The sequence below is a fragment of the Atta colombica genome, unplaced genomic scaffold, assembly GCF_001594045.1.
Source record: "Atta colombica isolate Treedump-2 unplaced genomic scaffold, Acol1.0 scaffold88, whole genome shotgun sequence".
NCBI classification, from domain to species: domain Eukaryota; kingdom Metazoa; phylum Arthropoda; class Insecta; order Hymenoptera; family Formicidae; genus Atta; species Atta colombica.
This window is the reverse complement of record NW_017259581.1, coordinates 2,015,355-2,030,428: the sequence shown is the minus strand read 5'-3', so window position 1 is coordinate 2,030,428 and position 15,074 is coordinate 2,015,355. Positions and strand designations below refer to the sequence as shown.

Below are 15,074 nucleotides of genomic sequence, written 5' to 3'. Positions count from 1 at the left end.
CAAGTGATGAATTAATGATCGCAATGATCACTCATCTCAAAAGAGGATTATACCAAATGTTGACATTTATTAATATTAATATAATATAAATAATTATAAAATATATACATGTCTTCTCAAATCAATATTCTTTTAAATTTTAATGCAAGTCAAACTTGATTTGAGGAAAAAAGAATATAATGAATAATTAAGAAACGAGATTTTTAAATTAATTTAACTCTGGAGAAAATCCTTTTGCATTCCCTAAATTTTAAATTTATTATAATTTGAAAAGTATTACTATATTGTGATTGAAACATACATTCGTCTTTAAATAGTAATAATGAATATTTTATGCAGAAATAAGAAATTAGTGAATTGAATATCTTTAAAAAATCATATATGATACATTTTATACAATTATTATTTAAACATTTAAACATCACGTAAAAATCACAAAAAAATATTTCCCATCGAAAAGACAAATAATTAACAATTATTGCATTCTCGCGGTCACATTCTTGCGGCTATTTCTACCGCGCCATTATCCTCACTATGAACTTTTGCAATTTGCGGTTATAATTTTCATTTAGATCTCGCTATTCTTCCGGTCGCAAGGAAGATGATGTCACAATGAATGGCGCCTGTTAGGTCCCGCGAAATTACGGGAACATTTCTGGAAACGGAATGAGTAACAACGTCGTTGATCCGATCTCTTTATGAATCACCGTCATTCCGACAACGGAACCAATGAAATCATAAAAGCGCCATAGATTGCTCTCAGAAAAAAATGTACTGTATAATCTTACTGCGTACTAACGAATACTTATTTTTTTTTATTAAAATAAATTTTGCTCAATTTATTCAGAACAGGGAATTTTTTTATAAAATGCGATGGAATTTTTATCGGGTTCTCGCGATGTATCTTGCTCGTGAGTCACGTCGGAGATTCGCTGGAAGGACTGGACGTGTCAAGAGTCGTCTCGCGATCTCGTTCAAGACTAATTATCACGGCTGGACGTGAATTAGGGACGTAAACCTAAACGACGTTGCCGCCACCGCGGCCATAAGAGCGCGAAGCCGACGTTGACATTATCGGCGCTCCCGATCTTTCCTACTTCTCTTCTCTCTTTACGCTCGCACGAGAGACGCATGTCGGCCTTTTCACGCTCGAACAAGCCAACGATGCTTGTTATCTTGCGCGCCATTCGAGAGCGAACATCGTTTTAACCAATTTGCATCCGTAACTGCGTCTCTGCGAGTGAAACAGAGTGCATAAAGAAGCCGCAGTCATCATTTTGACATGTTATTTGATCAATAACCTCTTTTCATTGATAAAAAATAAAAAAGTTTGTCGCGCACACGTCAATCGATTAAAATTTTAAATGGAGCATAAAACATGATTATTTAAAAAAATATATTGAAAATTTTATATATAAATATTATTTATAATTATATTTATATACTATATAATTTGATAATTTGATATAAAATAATTTGAAAACGTTATTAATAAATTAATCAATTAGCAATATAAACGTTAAAAATGTATAATGAATATTTTTAGGAATAATCTTGAAACATTACGAGTTAAATACAAAAATTTATAAATTTTTTTTTACAGAGAAAAAGAGAGAGAGAGAGAGAGGTGTTATAAATTATTATTTATAAAATTATAAATATAGCACTAATCGAAAACATTAAAAGAACGTATAAATTTTTCATTTTCAATGGTTCAGAAAAATCATTTTATAAAATGATTTTTCTGAACGTCATTGTCAACACTCTCACGTCATTTTTCATCCTGCTTTTCTCTCGAGCGACACTTCACACGATTAGCCAAAGCACTTATCCTTTCGTGAGGTTAAAGTTTGAGTAATCTGATCTGCGATAAAATATTATGAAGAAAACTGGATTGGCTCTGCAAATCGAGGTGAACACGGAGACGGAATGGCAACAGTTGCTAAGTCGCCCGGGCCTGATCGTTGTAGATGTGTACTCTGACTGGGGTGGACCTTGCACTGCCATGGTAAGCACCCTGAAAAAGATTCAACTGGAGGTAGGCCTCGAGGCGGTGGACTACGCGATTGCGCGAAACGATGATATCGACGACTTGGCCAGATTCCGAGGCCGAAGTGAACCCACCTGGATGTTTCTGCAGAACGGCAAGATGGTGAATCTAATGTTTGGTGCGCATTGTCCGCGCTTGCGAAAGCTAGTGATGAATGAGATAAAGAGAGCGCAGCAATTAGAAACTCCGAAGTGGCGTTTGGATGTACATAAACGGGCGCCCGAAGAGGAGGCCCGATGGCAGAAAGAAGAAGCCATTAGGTGAAGAAAAATTGATTTTGTAGATTTTAAGAATAGATATTGTCATGAATAAAATCTTTGATAATATATCTAAATAAAAATGAGGATAGTTAAAAGGAAGGTTTAAAATACGCGACAAAATCATCATATTAAATTATAAAATTACCATTGTGTTACTATAATCGTTTTACGTTTTGCTGTATAAAATATCGCTATATCTGATCATGCAATTTTTTCGATTATCAAAATATTACAAATTGAAAAATTGCGTGATCAGATAGAGCGATATTGTAGAAAATGTAAAACGACTATAATACAATGATAGTTTTATAATTTAATATGATAACTTTATCATGTATTTTATAAATCTTCCTCTTAATTCTTCTTATTTTTATTTGAACATATTGTCGGACATTTTATTCGCAACAATCTCGCATAGCAAAGCAAATAAAGCGTAGTCTCAAAAAAAGAGAGTCACATATATTTACAAAACCATCTCGATAAAAAGGCGAGCGCTGGAGGAAGAGAAACAAGCAAAGGAAGAAGCCGAGAGGCTGGAAAAATACGAGCGATTTATGGCACAAATGATGGTCGAGTTATGCGAATATACGGTGCTGGTGCTTTATCCGTGGGTTTTTAAGGACAAGCAAGGAAGACCTCTGGATAAAATGCAGAGTCCACCGTACATAGATCTTGTGAAGGATCTCTTCAAACAATGTTACGACGTGCAGGAGGAAGTACGGATCCAACTGAACGAGGACATGATCGAGAAGATGTTCGTCGAGAGCGGCGTCGACATCACCGAGGAATTGATAAAAGGTGCGGTACCAGAAAGGCAAGTTCCAGGAAATAATCATGAGTTCTGAGTGACGTAATAAATGGCAGATTGTCGTACGTCGCACAATTCATGATACTTACTCTCTGTGTACGGTCGCGGTTTTATATAGCGTTATAAGTTTTGAAAGTAAAAGTAGGGAAAGGGCAAAATAATAGAAAAATGAATATGAACGGGCTTCTTCAGGGCTAACCGACGGGAAATGCATGGCGATGAGGTTGAAAGGCAAACCACCCCATCCAGACTGGCCGGTTCGTTATCCTTATGAAAGTCTGGAACGTGATGTGGTGTGTCCGACCCGTGCCATCAATGATGTCGAGAATTATCTTATTAGCATCATCACGAAAGGACCGCCGACTTTTTTAGAAACTGAAGTGCCTACGATCAGAAAGACTGATGATATACCTTACATGCAGAGACACGTGTACGTGCACGAGCCGGATCCGGAAATTGAGGGTGACGTGCACCGCGTGCATCCTGCGGCTTGGGTACCTCCTCAGGTATAGTCGACGAAACTGAAGAATGTTTGAAAATTAATTAACTAAATTGAGCGGAACGTTAAATTAAATTAATTTTAGGAAAGATAAAAAAAATTCTACGATATAATAATTATTACGAATATTTCCTTTTATATAATCATAACTGTTAATAACAGCATTTACAAAGAAGTATTATTTCTTGAAAATTTAAACTTGAAAATATAACGAACAAGAGATCGATACAATCACGGAATTTTGTAGGCTAGAAGTAAAGTTCACGTCTTCAAGACTCTATTTCCGGTTTACATGGAGAAGGCTCATCCTTACGAAGAGCCGGTAGTTCCTCCGCCGTTGTGTGCTTTCAAATTCGAAGCATCGAAATTCAACATCGTGCGAGACACGTACGAATTGAATCGTGATGCGATTGAACATTTCGGCGCCTTCGAGTTCGATCAGCCTTACGCGAGATGCCTCGCGTCTTCACCCGAGGATTTCGAAAAGGTGTATTATCTTTCTCCAATCATAATACAATTAGTTCGATAAAATTTAATCAGATTAAATACATATAATTTCTCTTCTATAATAATTTAACTTCGATAAACTTAAATGAAAAATTAAATAAACTATATTTTTATCGAATAAACTATAATTTAACGATGAAAAGATATTTATGACGAATAAAAGTTATTTATGAAAGGTGAAGTACAAAACTGGCGTTGAGATATTTGTGGTGATAATTCGAAGAATCAACGAAGGAGCTTTCTTGGCTTTTGCTGGCATCGAGCCGTTTTTCGTGACAGAAGTTGACAAGGAGGCTGAAGGACTAATAACAACATATTTCCCTGAAGGAGTAGAAGATATTAAAGAATAGTGCCATTAGCCGGAAGAACAAAAAGCACTTTATGAAGATGAAGATGAGAAAGAAGAGAAGGATTATAAAAGGAGGATTATAAAAAAGGAGGAATTTGAAGAAAATATAGATCATCCTTTTTATTAATATATTAAGTGCCTAATAATTTACTTTATAATTTTCATCTCTTTAAAGATGTAATATCTTTTAAAATAATTATATCGATATAATTAGATTTTACTATTTAAAAATAAATTAAAAATAAAAATAATTTAGTAGAAATAACAAAATTTTTTTTAAGGATTTTATCCACGTATAAAAAGAAATATAGATACTTATAAATGAAAATGTTTTTGATAATGAGTTGTAAATACATAAAATTCAACATTTGAGAGAGACAGGAAATTATGAAAATTTTTCCATATGAAATAACTCACGTTTTGTAAGTTTACAACCTCTATATGTTTTGGCAACAGTTGTTCGATTACTCGTTTAGCACTGCGTGTTTGGCGAAATATCAAGCCAATTCATAGAATTTATATAAATGCAACTAATTTGTTTCCAATTTTAATATTAATAAATTGCGCCAATATATTCATAAAAATATACGCGCAGGAAAAATCAACAAAAATGCATTGTTGAAATTTTTATCTTTAAAACAGAAATTTTAACTGAAGTAAATCACACATTGAATCACATAAGAAATTTTATGAAGAAATTCTTGAATGAAGAAATTCTTTTTCATGCTATAATTCAAGTCTTATGACAGTTTAATATTATTAACATATAAATTTAATGAAGTGTAATTTAATTTTTCTAATTCATTATTTTAATTTAGTTTAAATTTTAATTATTTTTAATATCCAATTTTTAATATTATTTTAAATTATTGTCAATTGTTTTTAATTTTTATTTAATTCTTAGAAAGATTTTATATTACATATAATATACATATATTCTATCAATTAAGAATGCATTTGTGTTAGTTGAACATATATTAGATATTTACTCATTCAAATCCGCGTAAGAATATATTACATAAATTATTATTACATATTTATATTGTATTAATTCTTGATTGTAATATTAAAAAAAAATATTTCTTAATAAGAAATGGAATGATATTTATGATGAGAGGGATTCACGATCATTCTATTACTTTTTCTCTATATCCTTGTTTGAAAGAAAAAGATTATAGTTATTATTTTTACTAGTTTTATTATTTTATTAGTTACTCGCTATTATTAGATACTCGTGAATCGAGAGTATCGTGTTTCTCACAATGTTTGCACGTAATCTTGCAAATTTATATAATTGCATTAATAATGAATAATTGCCACTCTCTTTTTGTGACGGAATAATTCTCTTTGCAATTCATCACATCGAGTCTTCGGAAATATATCGTTTTATGTTATCTTCCTCGATGTATTTGTGAATTTAGAGACAAAAAGAATAGTATTTATTAGATTGGAAGCCTGACGGGGAAGGGTGAGGGTGGGGGGGGGGTTGGGAGAGCTATATTGTCTTGAAAATTACATGCCTTTAGGCGCAAATTTTATAAATGCGTCCCTGCTCCTTGTGATCTCAATTTCTGATTAATCCAGCCAATAAACATTATGAGTACATCTATTTTCTGCAGTAAACGTTGTTAGATTTTCCATATTTGCTTTTACGACTTTCATCATATTCTTACGCGTTTGCTTTCCGAGAATACAGAACGATAAACTCCTGACCGGATTTCATTTGTAATAAAATCGCTATATAAAGTGATAGGGTACAATTGCGTTAGATTGCATAATTGTGTGTGTTTGATTCGTGTTTCGCATATTTTATATTGAATTCATGATTATTATTCCGTGTTTCATTCTAAAATCTATGTTTAGTATGATTATATCTGCATGCTCTATCATTGCTTCTATTATATATTTACTCTGTCGTTATATTTCAACCAATAATGATTGAATTTTTTAGTGATAACGTTTATTTATTTAATGACTATTAATATAACAAATTTAATGATAAATGCAATGTCTATTCATCTTTTTAAATGCCTGAATATTTTTATGATATGAACACAAAAGGAAGATTTTTAAGAAATAAAAAAATTTTTTTTGTTAGATCACTTTCTATTTGGATAACTAATCAATTAAATCATTAAATTAAATTTTTTCTTGATCCTCATTACTATAAAATGATTTTATGGAATTATATGGAATACTATGATATTTTCTTTATTTTTTTAATTGTCACGTATGTGATATGATTGATATATGCAAGATATCACAAAATTTATGAGAAATACAAAGCGGAAATACGGTAGATTAACACGACGGTATAAATCTTGCCTCGGCAATGTCAAGCTTGACAAGTTGACCGAGAAAGAACAAAACAGTGGTCTTTCTTTTTTTTCTTTCCTTTAATTCATAATGGATCTGTCATGGTACTGCCGCAGGCAGTCAATTGCTTAAACGTTAGTAATTATTGCACAAGCATTACATAAGCTAACAGATGAATCGAGCAGGTGAGGAAGAGGAGCGATGCCGAGAGGAAGCAGCAGAGAAGGTAGGAAAAAGACGCAAATTACTGTTACTGGGAGCAGTTCACATCCATCATGTGTGTTATATGTGATTAATAATCTTGTCTACTTTTTTTCTCTCTTCTTCCCCTTTTTTTCTTACGCTTTTTCTCTGTCACATTGTTCTTTGACTTCCGTTTGAATGACTAATCATTTTATTTGCAATATTTAATATGTTTTATTCTTGTTTGTAAAGAAAACATTTGAGTAGAGAAGATCTATGTAATAAGATGTGTATAACAAATTAATTATTCATAATAATATAAAAAATTCTCTGTAAATAATTATTTTATATAGTTTTAATTTCAATCTCTATTTAAACTGATAAAAAATAATTTAAATTTATATTCTTTTTTTATATATTGAAATTGTGGATTAAGATGGGAAAAAGGAAATATAAAATTATATTTTAAAAATTATTATAAGGAGGGATTATTATATAAGATCGAAATAATTATTATTTTAATCGATACCGTAATGCTATATTATATACGAAGAAAACGACTGCATTGTCAGGATATCGTACGAAAAATCAAAAAATTGTAGCTGGAAAGGACGAAAAGAGCATCATGGCTACTCGAAAAGTACAACCTTGATCTGCTTGAGAAGACTGCTCTCCCAATAAGATATTTCCATGACGAAATTATCATCGCAATTGTTCACTCGTCATCGAGTAAATAATTCATAGGATAATCGTGATTGATTTCACGACTCCGACTACGCGTTAAGCTGAAAATTCGAACAATAATCTAGACAAGAGATGAAAGTACGCGAATGACGAGGCGAATATTTTGTGCCGATAGATGTAATTGTCATGAAAACAATTGTAATCGTCACGAGCGATTTAACATTCCGAACTTTGTTACTTTTACGTGGCGAATGCTGTCGGGATTAAGAGATCGTTTCTAAAATAATTTGTGCATCGGAAAATATGAGGTCTGATAAAAAAGTAAGCCAACTTTTTGAATTACTCGGCACTTAAAAAAGTTAGTTACTCGAAAGATTATAACGATAAATAAAGATTGTAGTGCTGCACGTTAGGACACGTCGCTAGGACACTCCGTTGCCGAATAATTCAAAAAGTTCGCTTATTTTTTTATCAGACCTCGTCAACGTAATTACAAGATTAAAAAAGGAATCGGATATCTGTATTTTTTAATTTTTCAAAATTCATGTAAATTGCGTGAGAACTACATATTTCTCATCCATACTTCTATTATCCGGAAAAAATGTTCACTGATCATAGGACATTCTTCATTCTTGAAGGCACGTAGGAGCGAAAATGAATGCACGCTCAACTAGCGGTCGTCGTATCTTCTTTTCGCTTTTCGTTTTGCTACTTATCGTTTTCTTTCTGGAGCACTCGTCGCAAGTAGGAGCCGTCGTCGTTGTCGTCGTTCAGAATTAATGGCGTCGAGACGTTCAAACCTGATTCATCGACGCCTACTAACCGTCTACGCTGTTGATCTTCTCGATGACAGGATTCGTTGCGAGAAGGATTTTTCTTAATTCGATTTTAAATAAGGAGGAAATATTTATAAAATATTTTTTGAACAAAAATTCAAATATATATTTGTAATAATCTCTTTTGTTTATGTGATGTTTTTCTTCATTTTTGCAGCAATGATTTATTAAGCAAATACTAATTTTTATTTAAAAAATACAGTTAAGGTTATAAATAATATATATAAATATTATTAAAATTATTTTAACTGATGTAACGTTATATATATATATTATATTTTTTTATTCACATTTATACCAGTCATGTGTATTTATTGTCTCTCTATGATTTCGCCATCATTCACACCGTGTATCGCTGACCACGGCGGAATTCGCTTCCGCTCCAATTTCGCGACGTTTCGTCGGAATTTTGTCTTAACGAAGAAAAAACACGATAGGCACGCTATTTCTCGCGCATGTATATTATTCCTTGACCTCCTTAATCGGATCCTCGTTGCTGTTTCTTGACGCCGTCAGCTGTTTCCTTGGGAATTCCTAAGAGACTCTTCTTTTGTGACATCCGTAAAGAGGAAGTTCCGGGAAAAGCGATGAAAAATCGTTGATGTTTGTTTCGTTTTTATAGCACCGTAAAAAATTACATGTTCACTCACGCGATAGTGATACATGTGTGATTCGAGGAAAGTCTGACGAAAGAAAATTTCGGACGAATTGAGCGTTGTTCTGAAGCAGAAAGTTAGCGAATTAAAATTTAGATTGGATACGGGGATAAAAAGATCAGATTTAATAAATGAAGTTATAACTGAAATCGTACTCTCTAAATTTCTTGCAATGAAATCTCATTTTAAAAGAGTGAAAATATAACCACCCTTGAAAATATTTTACTTCTTGAAAAAGAGTGACAATTTTCACACCTTTGAAGTAAAAATTTACTCTAAAAGGAGTGAAAATTGTCTCTCTTTTTTCAAGAAGTAAAATATTTTCGCTTTTTTTCAAGGTTGTGATTATATTTTTACTTTTCTCGAGTGAGATTTCACTGTAAGAAATTTAGAGTATATAATGAGAAATGTAAATAAACTTTGAAATATAATAGAATTTAAATGACGAGAGAGTACGGATTTGTCACCTTTTCAGAAGGAATTTCTGATAATGAAAAAATATTTTTTGCATATTTAATCTTCATCGGAATTTTATGTAATATAAAAATACAACAATATTAAATTAGATTAATAATTTCTACTCCTTTGAATTAAATAAGATTTGTTATCTTGAAACAAGGGTAACACATAAATTTAAGTTTATATATTCTTATATTTAAAATGAATATTTACTTGTGATGTTTTTTTAATCTGGAATTCTTTCATCTGCATTGTTACCTATTGATTATTAGTATTAAACATAAGTTTAAAGGGTTCTTGAAACAAAAAATAATTTATAGCAAATTCCATAAAATTCCAAATTCCATTTGTATTTCTAAAACTTTAAATAACAGTTAATAATGTACATAATATTTTTGGCTAAGGTAGATCGATCCTACTTTATAATAAATCGCGAGACTGGATTTCAGAAATCTTTTCTATAATATATGTGTACAAATTGAAATTGTGTCGCCAGAGGTATAATTCTGTTCCATAGAGTTATCGTTAATTTCACAAAAGTTATGACGGCGCCGATGATAATCATCGTACCTGTCTACCGTCGCAAATTATTTCATCATGTTTAGCGTGTTCAACAACGATCGTTATTCTACACATACTTACAAAAGAACAAGCATTCGTCACCCATACTCGTAACATCTCCCACCTTCCACTCCGCTGACATTGGTTGCTCTCGCGCAACATCAGATCGACATACCGTATCGTGCGAGTAGCGAATCGATCTCGTCATCGTTTGCGCTCTGCGACCGGCCTCTGGCCACCCTACCACGATCGTCTTCCTATCTAGCCTCCAATGATCGACGTTCTATCCCTCCTCGGGGTGTTCCTCGACACATCCCTCCGGGTTCGAAGGTCACGGTAATGCCACTGTTCGACGTCCCGCGATGCAGCGCGAACCTGAAGAGGCCTCGTTCGAGTCGAGCAAAGGGTAGGGAGGCTATATATAACACCACTGAGGAGCGCTCCCTCAGTATTCTCGCGCGCGTCCGACTCCAAAGTACACGACGGTCTTCCACTGCTACACACTCTCTTTGGAATTTCTTCCTCATCAAGTACTTCTATGTCTCTAGGAGAAGAAATCCTTTTGATGTGATCCATAACTGCGAAGGACAAGATTCTGAAACGCAGAGCAGCTGACTTTCACTGAATGAAACTCTTCGAGTTACAGTCCTTGAGGAGACAGTCCGTGATATGTTCTATTCTATGTTGCGCTAGGAATGAAATTGACAGTTTGATAGCCGTTGCCTAAGTAAATTTCAAACGACGCCCAAGTGGTGAAGAGGAGATCTATTTTGGTCGAATCTGGAAGTAAATATAAATCTCCAGAATTGAGAGCGATTGACGCTTCAAAATATCTTCGAGCTTCGATGAGATCTATTCAGTATTATTGTATACACTGAATTTAGGACTTTTACTTAGAAGCTTCGATTGTTCTCAAGAATCTTCACGTAACAACCCTCGGCAGAAAAGTTTAGCGAAATCTTGTGCCATCACAGACTCCGATAACGGGAATCATTATCTCTTCATGCAAGTTTCTATCCCCGAGTGCTCGTTCTTCAGGCTTTTCCAGTGCCGATTGGCTGATGATTTCCTTAGTGGAACATAACTCTACGAAAAATTTGAGATGGTCACGGTACTTCGAAGTGGAGCGTGCGGATAAGTACATTTGATAGATACGAGCACGAACGTGTTGTCCTCGACGCGAAGTGTCACGTCAATGCATGAGGGAGGACGATTGGATAAAAGAAGATCTCGAATTTTGAATCGACGTGTCGCGAGAAGGAAATCCATCTGACAGCTAGCATGACAATGGTCGTCAATAAGATCAACATGTCGTCGTATTCCATGCCACGGCGTACCTTCTTCTCAGGTCTTCACACGAAGGTAAAAGCTTTGAACATCTAAAAATTATATGAACTCTTATTATATCTTAATTAAATGTATGATTTTTTATCATCTAATTCAATTTCCTTCAAAACATTACTTATAATATAGATTTCAATTTGACTCCAAGTTTAAAAAATTATACATGCTTCAAATTTTCACGAAAAGAATTTGATTTTGCTGAAAGATCTAAAATTTTGGATCTAATTATAGATTTAAAAATAACTTTATTGGATCATATATATATATATATATATACAATATAAATCATCATGTTGCAAACTAAAAAAATGATAGCAATGATGCAAGAATTAGATATTCTAGAATTAGATATAGAATTTTGATATTTTAACAATTAATTTTAATGTCCAACAAAATTATTTTAATGGTCCAATAACATTATTTTCATTTCTGTATAATCTAGAAAAATTAATTCTTAAGAAATATTAATTTTTATTTGTTTCTGAAGTTGCCAAAAAATTTAATGATTCGTTATTTTCATATTCCTTCTCTTTCCAATGTAGAAATCATCGACATTTCGATTTGCTTTGAAAAACTATGATTCGCCTCAATCATAGAATTAAAAGTTTATCCAGCAAAATTAAATCACATTTGTATTTAGGATTAAATCAAATATTTGGCTATGAACATGACTGATTTTTTTTCGCACTTTCGCAACATAACATACGAAACGAAACGTGTTTTTTTTTCGAGGAGAGAATTGAGAGAGTACGTTGTCACTGTATTTTTCATGACGATTTTTCTGGCTCGTTGCCATGTTTATGTTCGACTTTTCAGACGAGTTGCAATCTTTTTTGGTTGACGGCGAATCCCGCGAACAGCTGGCGATAACTTATGTAATGACGACTGAATCCCTCTACTAGTTTATTAAACTCTCGTGAGAACAGCTGCGAATTACTTTTTTTTCTGCCAATGCGAATGTCACTTGGAATTACACGTATGTCACTTTATTTATTGCAAAATAGAAATGCCAATTATCTCTTGTGTTAATACAAAACAACTCTTTCTTCATTGTATGCACAAAAATGAACATCCATAATTCGAAACAAATATCTGCGAATCATTTTCGTAAAAATCAATAAAATTGAAAAATAAATAGTTTTTTCGAATCCATTCTTGGCAAAAAATTTGATAGATTTTTATTATATATATTATATTATATATAAAATGTAGTATATTGGTGTTTCTACAAATTATAAATAAATTTGAATAAAAAATGAATATTTTGAAACACATTTTAATATTTATTAGCTTCTTTCAGCATTAATTCAATGTTTTTATATTTCAATATTTATTGAATATTTATTTCTATTTTAGCATTAATGTAATTTTGTATTATTTTAAATTTATATAGTTTATTGAATATTTATTTTGTGGAATATATTAATTATTCAGTCTACAAATTTTTTGTATTTTTGAATTTGTTATTTTATTGTTTGACTTAACATAATTATTAAAGATTCATATTTTTAGTTATATCCATATCAATATTACTGAATTAGTTGTTATGAGGATCGGAAATTCGTGAATACGGAAAGAATTATAGAATACTCTCCAAGTTTGCAGTTTCCTAGTAAAACTCACGGCTGCATCGTTCTCTCTGCAATGTTGTATTTAGGTCTCGTTATATTTAGAATAGTTTTCTCGTAATAGAAAAGCATTTATCTCGTCTGGTTTGGCCTCATTAATGCGTTTTTCACGTTTCATTATTTTTCATTTACCGCACTAAGATGGACACATCATTAATAATAACTTTGTTATTATTTATATTAATGTGTATAATAATTTTTATTAAAATGATATTGAAGAGGACGTTAATAAAAAATTTGTGATATTTAAAATACATTTCAACATGAAATAATTGACAGCTTAATTTTTTTTTAAATTTTTCGGATATAATTCTTGAACTATTCTATATATAATTTTTAGATGTTTAGATTTTTAGATGAATTAAAAAAATCTATTTTTTCCTTAATAAACATAATTTTCGATAAGTTGTTTTTTTTTTATTATTGAAAATTTAAAGAATGTGCGATTGTCTGAGGACACATCTAGGAATTTTTCCGGTAAGCAATTAGAAGGCGTCACGTGAGGTCGTGTTGTTAAATTGAATAATAGGGTAGCTCATGGCACGAGCGACGATCGTTCTCATTAAACAGATGCCCCACGGCCGTTGGAACGACATTAATATCAATATATCTTACGAAAGAGAGGAAGAAAGAGAGGATGTTGACGCTGATACACGCGGTGGTGGCGTTTTGCTCTTCCACGTGTAAGACGAAAGCTGCCGCGGCTCGAGTTTGAAATAGCCAGAAGGGCCAGATTTAGAAGGAAGAATCGAAAATTTTTGTAGACCGCGATCATTTCCTACGAGGCTTATATTAATCATCCTGTTAGAAATACACAGCTACTCGTAATTTGATATTTGCACAGATATACAAAAAAAACAATTTTGCTGAAATATTTAAAAATTTAGGTAGGTTTTACAAATAACTTTATTACCTAATCTAAAAATAACTTTATTACTATCAAAATAATTACATAGAAAATTCAAGCATTTTCAATGTTGCAAAAAGTTTTGACATGCTTAAAATAAATATAACAATCAACTTGAAAGTCTTAACTGTAATTTTTTTCATAATACGAATTTTTTTTTCAAATCTGTATCTATTATAGCTAAATTTTTAGATATTTTCTCTACCATATTCGCGTCTTTTTAATAATAATAATTAAATAAATTTATTTCGTTATCTTTTTATCGCTTTTGTCAAAAAAATATTATTCAATATATATTTATCCGTACCAAATATAAACGAAAATCGTGTAAAATTTGGAAATATTCTCTTACTCATAAAATTATATATCTTTTATTTAAAATTAAATGCTTTTTAAATGTTTTTTAACGCGCAATTAAATTAAAAAGTCTTTTTGGGGGGGAATTAATCCGATTCATACTCTGATCCCATTCAGTCGCTTTAACGTGCGGTAAGACGGCCGGAGCCGATTTTTTCTCGTTGAGTCTGAAGAAAGAACGTCTCGTTCTCTCGCGCGCGTGCACGCGAGGACGCGAAGAAGCGTAAAAGCGACTCCATCGTAAGAGAGGCATAAAAGATTCATTTTGCTGGAGAGGTGACCCCGCCGACCCGGCATCCGCTCTCCCGTCTCCGTGGGCGGCACTCTCGGATCTTTTCTCTCTGCACCTTCTCCCTTTCAGCCTCTGGTCCTTTCCGTTCCTTGTCTTCAGATATATTAACCAGTCGTCCACGAGAATTGTAATATTAAGAATTTCTAGTAATATTTATGAGATTCAGGCATTTCATTATCGTCAATCAACATTAGCATTTTGTCCTTATTTGAAATATGAAATATCTTAAATTCATAATTTTGTTATGAAATTAAATTAACCAATTGACCTTTACTTTATCTCCCGAAAAGTTATGTTTATGTACAAAAACGATTTATGTTGTATGTCCCAGAATATATCTGTTTCATTTTTGTAAAACTTGTTATATACATATAGAAT

At 32.3% G+C, this 15,074-nt stretch overlaps 1 protein-coding gene across 2 annotated transcripts in view; it reads left to right on the top strand.

The window, feature by feature from the left end:
* LOC108693170 (sterile alpha and TIR motif-containing protein 1) overlaps positions 1 to 15,074 on the top strand; it is a 93,118-nt gene that overhangs the window by 27,311 nt on the left and 50,733 nt on the right. The window contains exon 1 of one of the 2 annotated variants that reach the window (XM_018201971.1): positions 10,910 to 11,530. The exons of the other annotated variant lie outside the window; for it this stretch is intronic. Within the exon in view, the coding sequence (XP_018057460.1) occupies positions 11,450 to 11,530 (81 nt within the window). The 5' untranslated portion in view covers positions 10,910 to 11,449. Of the gene's footprint in view, positions 1 to 10,909; positions 11,531 to 15,074 lie in introns of those variants that run through there. 2 annotated transcript variants of the gene reach the window in all.